Source organism: Notothenia coriiceps, unplaced genomic scaffold (assembly GCF_000735185.1).
Source record: "Notothenia coriiceps isolate Sejong01 unplaced genomic scaffold, NC01 NC01_scaffold00036551, whole genome shotgun sequence".
NCBI classification, from domain to species: Eukaryota; Metazoa; Chordata; class Actinopteri; order Perciformes; family Nototheniidae; genus Notothenia; species Notothenia coriiceps.
In genome coordinates, this window is record NW_011369252.1 from 122,876 (window position 1) to 138,407 (window position 15,532).

Genomic DNA, 15,532 nt, shown 5'->3' on the forward strand with positions numbered 1-15,532 from the left:
CTTCTCGGATGGGATTTTCTCACCTCATGCTCGTCTATTTATCCTTTTTTGACTCCCTCCCACTACCAACTTCCCTCCCTCTCTCACTTGCTCTTCAGAAAACTGAGGGCGCCTCATTGAGGGGCTTCAATTCAATAACATTTGAGATGTATTTGAAGTTACGGTCAAGGGCTGTTGAGTGGCCTCGTTTAAAGCAAAGCATGTGAACAAAGACCTCGGCTGAATACACTTACATAGGTCTACAGTTAACTACACAAGTATTTTATTCATTATCATTTAATAAAGTAGAGCTGCAAGCATAATGGTAGAAAATGATCAATTTTATAAGCAAAAAGCACTCACAGATTTCACCTTTCAGTTCACAAAAGCCTTTATGCAACTGCTGTTTTAGGTTTGTCATGCTTTTAGAAATTGTTAGATAGTGTCTGTGGGGGCTGTCTCTTGAGCATCATTCCTACACTTTGGTACTTTTTAACTTTTATGATTTTGTCTTTCTATGAATGTCCTCTCTGTCTGTAACTTTTCTTTTGAGAAAATACCTTTCTTCCAAAATAATATCTTGTTAAAGAGCACGAGATACTTCTTAGATTATCATATCAGCATTGCATTACAACAATAACCCTACATATTTAATGTCAGCCTGATACATAGAACATAATAACAAATACAGTAAATATGTATAAATGCAGCAAAACAATAATATAGCTGTAACCCGGACTCAGTAGCTACCTTTTCCCCGAGCTGTTAACAGATCAGATGATGATTGGTCCGTGTCCCTACAGGTGTACAGCAGCATGGAGCATCTGTCTCAGCTGGAGCAGAAAGCTACGACCTCTGTGTCCCGGCGGGAGCACAAGGGCCCGCGGGATGACAAGGTCACCAAGAGAGAGAGCCTGGGCAGCTTGAGCATGAGAGACAAGAGCTGGAGGACCGGGTCCCCCGAGATGTGAGTGGAGATCATTATCAAATGAGGGCTCCTGAGGTGGGGTGTTCAGTATAGTAAAGGGACAGTTCACCACAAAATCAATCAATGTTCTGACCTGTTGTGCTATGTATCATTCCAGATTGTTTTGGTAGGAGTTGCCGAGAATTGAAGATATAGACAGTAGAGATGTCTGCTCTTCAATACAAAAAGCATCAGATTGTACTCGCCTTGTGGTGCTCAAAGCGCCCGAAAAATGTATTTGAAAAACGGGTATTTTTCCGGAAATCCTGACCTGGTTTCTCAAGATAATCCACAGATTTTGTTGTGAGCAGTTCTGTGTACGAGCAATTTTCCCTCTACTATATCACCGTGCAGAAGAGAGTTCGAATTTACTCATGGACATGAAACTTGTGCTCACTTGTTTGCAGGTGTAGTTCAGAGATACAAATACTACATGAAACTGCTCAAAACAAGGTCTGTCGATTATTTTTGACTACTTTGGTCATTATTTCTTAGAAAGATAATCCTCCGGCTCTTCAACTCACAACAGAGCACTTTCAGATTGATAAAAAGCACGGCAGAGGAAACATTTAGTTTTATTATTTTGGGGGGGACTGATCCTTTAAGACGAGTTTGTTCAGAAGGTAGTTTCCTGAAGTTATTTTTCTCTCTCTGCAGCATTGCTGTCACATATCCAAGTGTGCCGGCATAATTTTTGCTTTCTATCTCTCTGACACCAATTTTGACACTTCTTGTATAAAAAGATCTTTGTGCGAGAGCTCACACTCAACAGGCATCAGATCCCACATCTGCAAAGTTGGGAAACTAGTTTGGTGAAACTGGATGGATATGACTCACAGAAACACAATATGCCTCTGATAAGTCACTTTTTCAAATTGGTTGATAAATATGTAGCAGATTTCCTCACTCAAATCTATCTAGTGCCTATTTTTACAATTAAAAACACAAAAGGAGAATAACTATTGAATACAGGAGGTTTAATGCGACTGAATGTGTACCTTTCATTGTGAAGTTAATTTACAAATATAAGTCTACTGATGTAGTAAAAATCTGTCTTACTCAGATAAAGAATATTTATATTGGATTGGAAAGTGACTTCTGTATTTGGTGAACATTATTCTGCTTTGTTGCTTTGCGTGTCGTGTCTCGGAGCAGCTAACAAAAACTACAATTTGCTGAGCCCAGACACATTGTTGACGGACACATTTCTGATTGAGAGCATAGAGGCAGAAAGGGATTCCTATTACTTCTCATAACTCCATTTCACCCCAATCTTCAGGAAGCATACGGCTGGACTTCAATCTCTTCGCGTTCATATGTAAAATAAAATCATTCATGCATACATTCTGCATTCATAATAGTAAGAAAACGTGATACGTGAAGGTGGCTCATCATTTTCTACCTTACATATTGGATTTTCACTTTCCCATATCAAGTACGAAATATTAGTATCTCTAGGCTATGATTGCTTTTTGGCTACAGCTCATTACATTCATTCATTGCTTTAATTAAATGTGTTAACTAACAAAAGTATTTTTACATTAAGTGTTACTCACTCATGGCCGCAACTAACAATTATTTTCAAAATCGAGAGTAATCAATAAATATTTGGGCTATAAAAGGTGTGTCCTACCAGATTTTCAAAGTTCAGATTAATTTATATCTAGAACATTGAAATGCTTTGTTTTGTCAGATATCCCAAGATATTAAGTTTTATATGATATTAAACAGAGAAATGAAGGAAACATCCATATTTAAGAGGCTAAAAACAGCCTTTTCTGCAATTCTTGCATGATAAAATACTTAAACGATTAGTAGACTATTTGACAATTATTTTTCTGTGGACTGAATCTTTGATTGCTCTACTAATTGTTGCAGCTCTAGTTGCCATGCCATTATGCACAGACATTCAATATCCCAAGAGAGTATTTCTGCTGACTTTGGCAACCAACCAAGTTATTCATTGTTTCAAATCCAGGCAAAAACAAATATTATATTTTTTTCTGCCTTTCTGTGTGTTTATGTAGGTCAATATGTGTTCAATACTGCGCAAAGCCCTTTGGTCAAGTGGGGGCTGTCTTCAAACTGAATTATAGAACTGACTATATAACTGGCTTAGTCTAGTGGACCATCATTATCAAATGTGTGTTTTAAGTGAAATCCCTTGAAAACTATTGGACTGCTAATGATGACATTTGGTACACACTTTCATGTCCCTCTAAGGATGAATGCAAATCATTTTGGCCATCCCTTCATTTATATCAAGCGCCTTCATTAGGTCAAGATGTAAATCCGATTTATGACCAAATACATGTAAAACTAACATCAGCTTTAGTTGCACACTGTTTAGTGCTAATAAGCAAATGTTAGCATGCTACATGGTTCTCATCAGCATGTTAGCATGCTGACTTTAGCATTACCCTGAAAATAACCACTTTGTATAAGCACAGTCTTACTGAGCTGCTGTCATGGCTGTAGCCTCTTATTCCCTCGCAGGCAGAACACTGTGTGCATCATCTCATATGCATGTGTTTCTGTATTCTCTTGCAGGAAGCGCCTGTCTTGTTCAGAGTCCCTCTACATGGACGGGGATGCCAGCCCCCCTCTTGGTGCTCGCCGGCGCTTCTCAGCACTGATGGATACACATCGTTTTGCCTTGCCTCTAGACACTGAGCCTGACTTCCTGTCCCGCCAGGCACCCATCAGGGTCCGTGGAACCTCCCTGGATGGGACCAGCGTCCCCTCCCCGAGCCTCCTGGAGCAGAGGAACAGTCTGAAGGAGATCAACGGAGCAGGTGTGTGTGCAGGGAGAAGTATCGGAGGTAGTGAAAGGTAATGGGAGAGGAAAGAATAGGAGAGAAAATAGTCAAGAGAATAAATGGTAAAGAATAAAGCAGTCAGAGAAATCAACAGGAGGGCCTAAGAGTGGAGGAAGTGAAAAACCCTCCTGTAATACATTAGATGACTACTTCTGACTCAGTTGGACAAATCACAGCATTACGGTTTTCAGCTCTAAGTGCTACTTTAATCTTAACCCTTCTCTTGTGTTTCGGGTCAAAAGTGACCGAGTAACTTTGTTTTTGATCATAAATATTGTGTTTTTCATCCAATTGCCTCAAGACCTTATGTTATCCTCCACACTAGGCCTCTGAACATATACAATTGATGATAACCACTTATTCAACAGTGAAACACCCATGAACGCCATAGGAAATGAATGGGTATGAGTGTATTATGTTCAGTGGAAAACATCTCCACACACACACACACACACACACACACACACACACACACACACACACACACACACACACACACACACACACACACACACACACACACACACACACACACACACACTCTCTCTCACTCTCACTCTCTCTCACACACACACTTCTTGTGCTTATGTCCCCCCACACCTTCCAGACAAAACAATGTACAGTTACAGGAACCTCACACTTTCTCACGCTGTATGATACAATGCATCATACCTTCTCCCAGGTGCGAGCTCTGTGCCCCTCATGAAAGAAAAATCTCTCACTTTCTCGCAGTAAATGCCCCTCCATTACTGTCTCTTATGCAGTTATATTTGTGCCCTGCTCACATTTGACTCATGGACACAATGAGTAGGCAACCGATTAGAGGCTCTGGACAAATGTTTTGAACCAGATGAAGAGGACGATGTCTCAGAAATGGAAGACAACAGCGATCCAGACTATGAGCCTGACCAACAGTCAACAGACCAGGAAGAGGCCCCTGAGGGAGAGGCCCCAGTATCAGTGTCTTATTTTATGTATATACATCACAGTGAATGCAGTGAATGCTGAACTTGATGGGCCCACCGGTGGGTCCGGACCATATACTGTAGTTGAAAGTACACAATGAAACACCGGCTTGCTTGTATCAAATCAATAGATCCCATACATCATTGGAGCGGGAAGAATCTCAGCTAAAACACCAACTAAAGCAATTCCATCTCCAGTAAACACAGCCTACATGGCAAGCATTTTTATAATATACAGTAATGTACAGTAAGCACTGTCTTTGAACTTACTGCCCAATTATAACATGAAAGTCACCCTTGGTGTCATTCTGTCTGCCACCCCTTGATTCTACTTGCTTTGACTGTTCAAATGAGATGTCAACCATCAAAATTGGATAAGGGGTTCCAGAGAAATGCTGTGCAAAACACACTGGTCAACTTTGACCGAAAATAGTATAGGAAGGGGGGTATGACCTAACGCAAGAGAAGGGTAAGCTATAATTTCCACCTGACTCTTCATCCTTGCAGACAAATCCCCTCGACATGGAGAGACCCCAGGAGTCAGCACGGCTATAGCCATATTATCCTCAGGTCCTGCAGCAGCCGATCGTGATGTGATGACTCCTCTGTGTGACCCTCTGGGGGCCCGGGCCACCAACGACCTGGTCCTCCGCAGGGCGCGCCATCAGCAGTTGTCTGGTGAGGGAGAGAAACGCAACTCCAGGGCTGGAAACAAGGTCATAAAGTCAGCCTCTGCCACAGCCCTGTCCGTCATCATACCATCAGGTGAGCAATACATAGGGAAAGGTTAGAATAGAATCATAATGGAATGGATTCGTTTTTTTAGACACTTACACAGGATGTTATTTTCTCTCCAGTGGAGCAGCATGGTGGCTTCTCTCCGCTGGCCAGCCCCATGTCTCCCCACTCCTTCTCCTCCAACCCCTCGTCCCGGGACTCTTCACCCAGCAGGGACTTCTGCCCGGCCGTCAGCGTGCTGCGCTCCCCCATCACCATCCAGCGCTCTGGGAAGAAGTACGGCTTCACTCTCAGGGCCATTAGGGTCTACATTGGAGACAGTGACATCTACAGCGTGCATCATATTGTTTGGGTAAGAATCTAGTAGTAGTTGAGCTGAATGTAGGGTTCTGAATTTAAAAGGGATGGTTTTTGAGTCTAGGGTTTAGGTGGCATAATTGACTTAGAAAAACCTACACTTTAGCAGTCGTTGCAATAATTTCCGTTTTACTTAAAGTGGACCTATCATGCTATATTTGAACAATATATTGTAGGGCCATACCTATATAAAACATGTATGTGAATTTTTTTTCTTCAAAATGCCAAACAGGTCATGCATTTTAGCCATGCCTCATTTTGCTCTATTTGCTCTTTCCAGCCCTGTTTTTGCAGGGGGCTGATTCTGTGACATAGCTTTAATGCAAATGAGCTGCAGCTGACCACGCCCCCTGCAGGAAAGGGGAGCATGCTTTGAGATCAGCTGCTGGGCTGTCAGAAGAGGGGGAGAAAAAGAGATCTCCGTCCTCTGTGTTATATTCTTATATGATTATATAGAGTCATTATTCATTTGTTTTAAAGCTCAATAAATAACAAAGAAGACCTCTGACCGGCACTTTTCTAATTTTGTCCGGAAGATTTAAACTTTAACGGACATGTTGACCGGCGGAAAAAAATCTAACTGAAACTCTGCCGCACGGTCCCCTCGTTCCTTGGAAGAGGCGGAGAGGTGGGTGTTTGTCATCTGCTGGTGGCAAACCGGAGAGAATTACAGTGCTTGCCTCGACGGGGAGGGATTCCATTAAATTACAGCAGCAGGAGGCGCAAACGCTTGCCTCGGGGAGGGAGAAAAAGAGCCACAGCGGGAAGTCTTCTTCGCTGCTTTTGTGGCAGACTACAGCACCACCTACAGGCCTGGCATATGTACTACAGCGTCTCCAGCGCTTTCGAGCAGCAATGGCCGGCCGTGGCCCAACCCCACATTCCCCTGATAGGTGGAGGGTTGGCCATATAGGCGGAGCTCCTCGTTCCTGACGTCAGAGAATTTTCAAATATGTATCAGTCTGTATCAGATCCGTTGCAGCCCCGTTTTTAGAGATTTGGGTATGGAGGAAAATAGAGAGGGTTGTGTTTTCTGACACTTTGTGAGTTCCCTGACACACCGGGGACACATATTCATGTATAAAAGACGTACAAAAGTGCATTTTGCATGATAGGTCCCCTTTAACATTTGACCAGTTTAATGTTATGAGACCATAAAAGAGAACTGTTCTGTACTTAGCTTTGTGATGAATTAGTCATGACCAAAAATTCCAAGGCTCATTGTATTGTTAAACATTTTAATCCTTTATTTAACTGGCTTGGAACTTTAGCGGGCCTTTAGATTCTCTAGAGAAGACAGGAAAGGCATAGGAGCTGTGCCAATTTAATTAAGGCTTTTTACAACACAGTGTGTGTAGATGCTTTGATTTAGCATTCTGTTGCAGTTATTTTTTTATTTTTAAATAAAGTAGACGTTGTATTATAAAATAATCTAATTAATCCTTTCCTCTAATCTGACACAAACATAAATAGATCTCAACTGAAAGGTTTCAGGATTATTTTAAGACTCATTTTTCCAGTCTTTAAAGATACTGGGTGTTTCTCAATGTCGAGGAAGGATCCTCCAGGGCCACTATTTCAAGGATGCTACGTCATCGAGTCCCGCCGAAGGACTGTTCCAATGTCCAGGATCCTTGGAATTCTACCGAGGCCGGCGTCCTTCATTGCGGGAAATTTCGAGGCTGCACATGTNTCATTACGGATTATCCTGCAGCTGATCTGATTCATCAGAATGAAACACTCTCCCTCCAGCTGATGATAACATCTGTACCTACATCACACACACGCACGATGCACATGCACGCACGGCGCACACACATGCACGTGCATGAAGCACACACACACACACACACACACACACACACACACACACACACACACACACACACACACACACACACACACACACACACACACACACACACACACACACAGAGAGAGACGTAACAATCAGCTGTAATACAGCGCTCTGCTTCTCTCTGCAGGCTGTGATGAGCCACTACGGCGGAGCTGCAAGGGTGCTTTGACCATCACCTTTTTTTACTGTTGCTATATCTGCCTTGAAGAACTCCTTTTAATATGTTCAAATATTGTTTCTGCTGTTGACTTCCTCTGAGCCTGTGTTAACGCTGTAAACCTGCTGCCAAGGGGCTGACGGTCTCAGGTTACAGGCGGTCAGCGTTTGGCTTCATGTTGGCCATCAGTCCCCAACAGATGTTTTTTTAAAACATGAACAAGAGCAGGTTTGTTTCCTGCAAAAATGTTTCAACGTAGTAGTAACATACATTTGTTTTATTTTTGTACAGTCATTATATCTTTGCTGCTTTTTCTTTTAATTGTTTTTATTTATTTTTGATAATTTTGTGGTTAGGACTCTGTGTAATTGTGACAGCCTTTCTCAATTATATTTTAACTATTTTCACATTCAAACAGTCAATATATGAACCAAGAAAAGTCCTCCTCCAGAGCCACTATTGGATGCTACGTCATTGAGTGCCGCCGAAGGACTGTACCAATGTCCAGGATCCTTGGCATTCTACCGAGGCCGGCGTCCTTCATTGCGGGAAATTTCGAGGCTGCACATGTTTATCCTCCGCGGTCTTAAAATCCCCACAATGCTTTGCGCACGGACCAATTTCCCAAATCTTTGGCGGAAATCGCGCTCCATTTAAGGCGGGGCCTCGAATATGACGCACACCTGCACACCCGATAACCATTCTTCGTTTTCCGAGGCTAGGAAGGATTCTTGCCTCGCTTCTGAAGGACCTGACTCAGAAGACATGTCCTACCAAGGAAGCGTAATCGACATTGAGAAACACCCACTGTCTAAGATCCAAGTCCTGCACTCTGACTGTTTGCATGTAAATCATTTTGACCTGTTGTGAACTTGAATGTTTTGTGTGACTCTGCAGCATGTGGAGGAGGGCGGCCCCGCACAGGAAGCTGGCCTGTGTGCCGGTGACCTCATCACACATGTCAACGGGGAGTCTGTCCACGGTCTGGTCCACACTGAAGTGGTGGAGCTCATCCTCAAGGTAGGCAACGTATTCAGATGATATGTATTTTTCTCTGTATTTATTCTTTGTTTTCAATTTCAAATAAAAGGGTATTTTTGTAACTGAGTTCAGTGGCTCTTTATTTATTCCAACTCCACATTAAACATGCTAATTCATTCTGTAGACAAAGATAACATTTTGTCAGTTTGTGATACTAAAATGGATCAATGTAGAATATTATTCATTATTATTTATCTGTGTAGAGTGGAAACAAGGTGACGGTGACGACCACTCCTTTTGAGAACACCTCCATTAAAGTGGGGCCCGCTCGCAAGGCCAGCTACAAGTGTAAGATGGCTCGACGCAGCAAGAGGACCATGGGCAAGGACGGCCAGGAGAGGTACCTGATTTTAGTTGTAACTCGATAAAAACACAATACTCAAAGTAAAACTATTTCTAATATGCTCTGGGAAATGTTCAAATGGCAAAGCCCATTGGATAGAATTACAAGGTGAAACGTGTAACATAAATTATATTATGTCAATCCCACTTAAAATCCTTCTTTCTTTTCTTTGTCTGTCTGTCCTGCAGTAAGAAGCGTAGCTCCTTGTTCCGTAAGATCACAAAGCAGTCCAATCTGCTTCACACCAGCCGCAGCCTGTCCTGTTTGAATCGCTCCCTGTCCTCCAGTGAGAGTCTGCCTGGCTCTCCAACTCACAGCTTGTCTGCCCGATCCCCGACGCAGGGCTACCGCTCCACCCCTGAGTCCTCATACCTGGGTAGGACACTGGAAATAAACAATGCACATACAAGAGTTCAAAAAGATAAATTAACTCCGATCGATTAGAAAGATTACATTAAATACTGCAAAGAAAACAAAAAGACATCATTAAAAAAATTAGGAGTTCCAAAACACATCGTAGGGAAAGGAAAGTGAGCTTATTTAAAGCCTTGAAATCGTGTTACTTTTAAACCAGCAGTGGGTCTCTTCCTCTTGGATTCTTTTTAATACTAACTGATCTTTCCTGCTCTGTGTTCTCGTAGGTGCCTCCTCTCTGAGCAGCTCTCCAGCCTCCAGCACCCCAAACTCCCCCGCTCCCTCTCAGCACATGAGGCCCAGCTCCCTGCACGGCCTCTCCCCCAAACTCCACCGGCAGTATCGCTCTGCCCGTTGTAAGTCTGCAGGTAACATCCCCCTGTCCCCTCTCGCCCACACCCCCTCTCCTACCCAGTCTTCTCCTCCACCGTTGCCTGGCCACACGGTGGGGAGCTCCAACACCACCCAGTCCTTTCCCGTGAAGCTCCACTCCTCGCCACCGGTGGTCCGTCCAAGGCCCAAGAGTGCTGAACCCCCCCGATCGCCTCTTCTCAAACGGGTGCAGTCAGCAGAGAAGCTGGGCTCGCCTCTGACCCAGTCCAGCTCTGGGGGGCTCGGGGGTCCGCTGAGGAAGCACAGCCTAGAGGTGCAGCACTCTGAGTATCGTAAGGATGCTTTCCTCTGTGAGCTCGGCCTCCAGAGCCTGCTGGAGACAGAGGGGGAAAATTTGCCTCAGAATCCTCCACCCCTGCCCTCATCCTCTACAAGTCCAGAGACAGGTGTCCTGAAGCCTGTAAGGAGACTAGGGAGACAAGAGTCACCGCTAAGCAGGGAAACACTGCTGGCTGGGAGGGATAGGGAAGAGAGGGAGAGAGGAAGGGAAAGGGAAAGGGAGAAAGACAGGGCGACTGATTCAGTCCTGGAGAGATTGGGTCGGCTTGGAGGAACATCATCCCAGTCACCGTTAACAAGAAAACCTCAAACAAGTGATCTGTCCTTTAGCCCGCAGGCTGGCCAGAGCTCCAGACTAAATGCAGAAACCACAAAAACTACAACTTCCAGCACCCCTACCAAAACAACAGGAAGTCTCGGTGGTCATAAGGGACCTGAAAGAATTCCCCAGAGTCCGTCAGACTTGAATTCAAAACAGCAAGACTACCAGGCAGCCAAACATTTTTCACCTTACAGTAGAGAGCCCCAGGAGCAGCTGTGGGGCAGAACTGAACCAAAGCAGGAAGGAGATAACAGAAACAGGCCTGGTCCGCTTAGTCCCGCCTTCACTAAGAGCTCTGCTTCAACTCCAGATAAATCAATCTCCATTAACGCAGTGAAAGCCGGTTTTCTCAGCATGAACAAAACCTTTAAACCACCAGGTATGGGGGACAGTCTGAGAAAGGCAGGAGCAGAGAGCATTGACTCAAGGACTCCAGATTTTGGCTCCAAAAGCCCCAAACTCCCAGTTCGCGTTCTCGCTCCAGTCGTCCCCCCACATGGGCCGTCGCTCTCGCTGGGCAAGGTAAGGCAGGGGCTTGGGCCGGTCAACTGCTACCGGGGAACCCTAGACTGGGAGGACAAATGTCGTCTGGAGGTGGTGGAGGAGCATTCGCCTTCCCCCTCTCCCTCCCCGACTTCTGTCGCCCCGTCCCTCTGCGGACCTTCCCTCTGTAAGTCCAGGCCTGTCTCCCCCGGTGAAAAGACGAGCTTCGTCAGCCAGCTGACCACTGTGGCCAAAAATGTCCTCGGGCCAATCAAGCTTGGCTCCCAGGAATCGTCCAAGAGCAAAGACCTGCAGACTAAAGCAGCCGAGGATAGGCATGGAGGCTCAGCAGGAAAGTCTGACACTCCTGCAGGAGGTCGAGGGGCTTCGGTGGTCACCCAGAGTCCAGCTGGTTCAACACTAGAGAGGGCTGCAAAAGGTAGCAGCCAGTCAAAAATGTGACCAAATGGGACTTTAAAAGAGTAAAAGGAAAAAAAAATGCCTTTTTTTTGGAAGAACAATGTAATAGAAGTCAAGCACTTAAAAACAATGTACATTCCAGTGACAGAGTATATAAAATGTTATTTATTGATTCCAATCATTGACTGATTCTAACTTAAAACCAGGAGAAAAATAATCTACTGTTAAGGTGCATTATCTGTTGATTTTCTATTTTAAAGTATTTAATAAGAAGACTCTTAACGTAATGTGGAACACTTTATCAGATGTATATGTGTGTGGGTCTATGTGAATGCATGTCCTATGGTATGTACTGTACATCTATTAAAGATACAAGAAGGTCAACAAGTGCTTTACCAATCAAAACATGCTGAAAACTGTGAATACCAAATCCAGTCACTCTATTTGTGTCTTTCAAGCTGCCCTTTTTCAATGTACTGCTTTTCAAACAGGACAATGATGAACTGAGTCACAGTCAAATTGTAATTTTGCATCAAGCTACAGAAATGACACACTGCCTCAGTTTGGCTACAGCGGGGTAAACATGATAAAGCTCATTTCTTCTTCATCCAGCAGTTTACTGAGTTACTGTGCACGGTCAGACAAATCCAGAGCAGGCCCACTGTCACTGGATGTCACGTCAAGCACTGTCTAGCTCTGTCTGTCGCATGGGATTGTGTGTGTGTGTGTGTGTGTGTGTGTGTGTGTGTGTGTGTGTGTGTGTATGTGTGTGTATGAAGCCACCTTGGGTCTATTCCTGGTGGTTCTTGAAGGCTGTGTCCGTCTGCATAGGAAAGCGAGTTTGACAGAGCTCAGGCTCAGCGCTTATCTCCCCTTTGCAGGAGGGCTACCACAGCTCTTTTTCTCCCCATGCCTCTGACTGCAGCCGAAACACAAACACATGTACACACACACACACACACACACACACACACACACACACACACACACACACACACACACACACACTGCCACAGGAGGCAACAATGTCAGCAGCTAATTTTCATGCATTTAAACCCATGCTCCATGAATTGGGACGTGAGTGTGTGTGCGAGTGAGTGACTTAAGAGGTGTGTGAGAACGTGTGTCTTCTTAAGCGGCAATAACACTCAGCAAGGGCCATCATAACTGAAAGAAAACTGGCAGCAGATCCATCCAGTAAACAGTTACAGGCTTCACTGCTACTTTATTTACAAACCACGCAGTGATAACTTATGTGGATATATTAAAAGGATTGCAAGCACACATTGGGTGGATCCATATGTTGTTTTGAGCCACAACAGGAAAATCAGGCAGTCATGGATGTAGCATACTGTATTGTGTTTGTTAAAGGGCTCTTTAGCTAAGGTAGGAGTAGTGGATATGGGCATGGTACTGTATATCAAACAAGTTTATCTGCAGTATAATCAGAATGACTGTCGTGTTAGGTAGTCAAGATTGATTCATGTAACGCTCACATTGTAACATATACTGACAAAGATTTGCGAATCAATAATCTCAGCAAGAGTGCTGAAAAGTTTAAAATGTTCTCCTGACAAACAACTTGTGCTCTCGTCACTGTTGTATTCATATCCTTAGTAGTTAATTCTCAGTAACCATCCATTGTACATAATCTTATGCAAATCAATTACAGATGTGGTGATGACTGCTGTCACTAAACTGCTAATAGCTGATTTTCTGAAGGAAGTAGATCTGTCAAATCATTTAATCCATCTTTGATTTGATACCTCACTCTGTGACAGTTATTTATTAAAACAACTTTGATTATTTGAAGGTCTACAAATGTAAACTGATTCAACCAACAACAGCAACTTCACACAGAGGAAGAAGTTAATTGACTGGAATTTGTTTTTTAAGTCCAAAAGGGAAAAGTCTAAACAAATTTCCCAATCTGTTTTGCTATGCTGGGAGCAGTTGCTCATAATTTTGTTTTTTATTTGTTGGAAAAACTGAAACAAAGAGCTGGATGTGACTAATAGCTATTCTGTTCTGTGGGAAGTCGATTTGGCTGGTCTTTTTACATTCGTAGTTTTTATTTAAAAGAAGGCTGTTATTAATTTATTCTTGAATCTAACAATGTTTGAGGTTGTACCAATCTTTTGACATGAGAAAGTCCCGGCCATGCACTAACCATTTCTTTTTGTGTGGCATTGTACACTACTGCCCTCCAGTGGACAACATATCGACTATTAAACATGTTTCCATAAAATGTTCTTTTTAGTAATCAAGCCAAGACCACCAAAATACTGCAGATTGGACTTTATTAGCCATAGGGTTACTGATTATGCATTTGTTTTAATGACAACATATTTGCAGTTATTATCAAATGGACACTTGAAACATGGATTAATTCCCTTTCTGTTGTTGTGTTCTTCGCGTGACTGTTAATTGTATCTTCTGGAATAGGGATTAACATTTTTAATATAATATACTGTCTTATATATTCTACTGATAGGACGCAGTTCTTTTTTATCTTGATGTAATAAATGAGTCATCAGGTCAGCTCTGATCACCTGATTGGAAAAACTAACTGTAATGTAATCTTATACAGCTATTATGCCCTCTTTCAGGCCTTTTCCCAATCAATGATGTCTATGCTAGTGTTACATGTTTGAGATTTTTTTTGTGATTGACAGCGATAGTAGTATAAATGCACTTTATTTGAAAAGGAAATCTTCATTTGCTGGTATTGTTTGTAAGTTACTTTGAAGAAAAAGAAAATATAGTGTATACATATATGGATTCTACAAATGAACACAAAAGTCCATTATAAAAAGCATTCCACATTTCTCTGTTCACTGAAGTGTATTTATTTGTACCATGAGGCATTTTGTTTGTGATAGATGTGATTCAAATGCAGACACCTGAAGTGCAGTATGTGGAATAAAATTCTGAGATTTGTTCCAAAACCCTTTTGTGATTTGAATCTGTTGTGCAAATGCTGAACACACCTTACATTATCTTATCACAGTTAACACTTTAGGCTTCACACAGACAATAAGAAATACAAAAATAATTTCACAGCACAAATAACTTACATGTCATGGCATTGAACTAATAAAGTTGATTTGGTGTTTTCCATTTAGGTTTATCTGTTGGTATTGTCCGTTCTCCATTTTATTATTTTTTTAAAGGTACAACAAAAATACAATTGTTATTATCACATGTTATGTCATAGTATACACCTTAAATACGATAAGATTTTATTTATTGATACCCATAGGGAAATTCAGGATATGCTATGCACTACACACATACACAATACACATGCAAAACTAATTGTTGTTTTGGACAATACTATCATTTGATTTGTAGCCCATAGGCAGTGGTGAAACGTAACTAAGTCAATTCACTCAAGTGCTATACTTCAGTACATTTTGAGGTACATGTATTTTATGCTATATTTACTCTACCACATTATGAAGGCAAGTCATTTAATTTTTACTGTACTATATTTATTTAATCATTATAGTTACCAGTTATTTTTGAAATATAAAAACAAATGATGTGATATACTGTAGGCTACTGTACATGTAATATACCCAGTATTAAAATCAGAAATGTAAAAGTATATAAAATTGACTCCCAATGGAGAAACTACAACATTAAAATAATTGGACATGTTTGCTACTGATAAAAACTGAATATATTGTTTTAACATTTTTTACTTTCAATATAGCCTACGAAGAACATTTTACTGATAATACTTTTGTACTTTTACTTCAGTAGCATTTTCAATTCAGGATTTGTACCTGTCATGGAGTATTTTAAGACCATAGAAATTCTACTTTTACTCAAGTAAATGACCTGAGTACTTTTCCACCACTGGTGATGGGTTAGATATGATATAACTCGAGTAAATAACACACTGCTAATTTTATTCGATTATTATCCGTAGACTGTATTTTACAGTCAGCTTTCTCAACCAATGGCGTTGAAGCAGGAAAGGACATCAGGA

The 15,532-nt window shown here is 42.3% G+C and overlaps 1 protein-coding gene across 1 annotated transcript in view; it reads left to right on the forward strand.

The window, feature by feature from the left end:
• Positions 1-14,477, forward strand: part of mast1a (microtubule associated serine/threonine kinase 1a) — a 69,760-nt gene extending 55,283 nt beyond the window's left edge. Inside the window, exons 14-21 of the mRNA XM_010792783.1 lie at positions 783-946; positions 3,497-3,741; positions 5,238-5,495; positions 5,588-5,820; positions 8,738-8,860; positions 9,085-9,221; positions 9,413-9,600; positions 9,866-14,477. Coding sequence (XP_010791085.1) covers positions 783-946; positions 3,497-3,741; positions 5,238-5,495; positions 5,588-5,820; positions 8,738-8,860; positions 9,085-9,221; positions 9,413-9,600; positions 9,866-11,577 — 3,060 coding nt within the window. The 3' untranslated portion in view covers positions 11,578-14,477. The remainder of the gene's footprint in view (positions 1-782; positions 947-3,496; positions 3,742-5,237; positions 5,496-5,587; positions 5,821-8,737; positions 8,861-9,084; positions 9,222-9,412; positions 9,601-9,865) is intronic.
• The last annotated feature ends 1,055 nt before the right edge of the window (positions 14,478-15,532 follow it).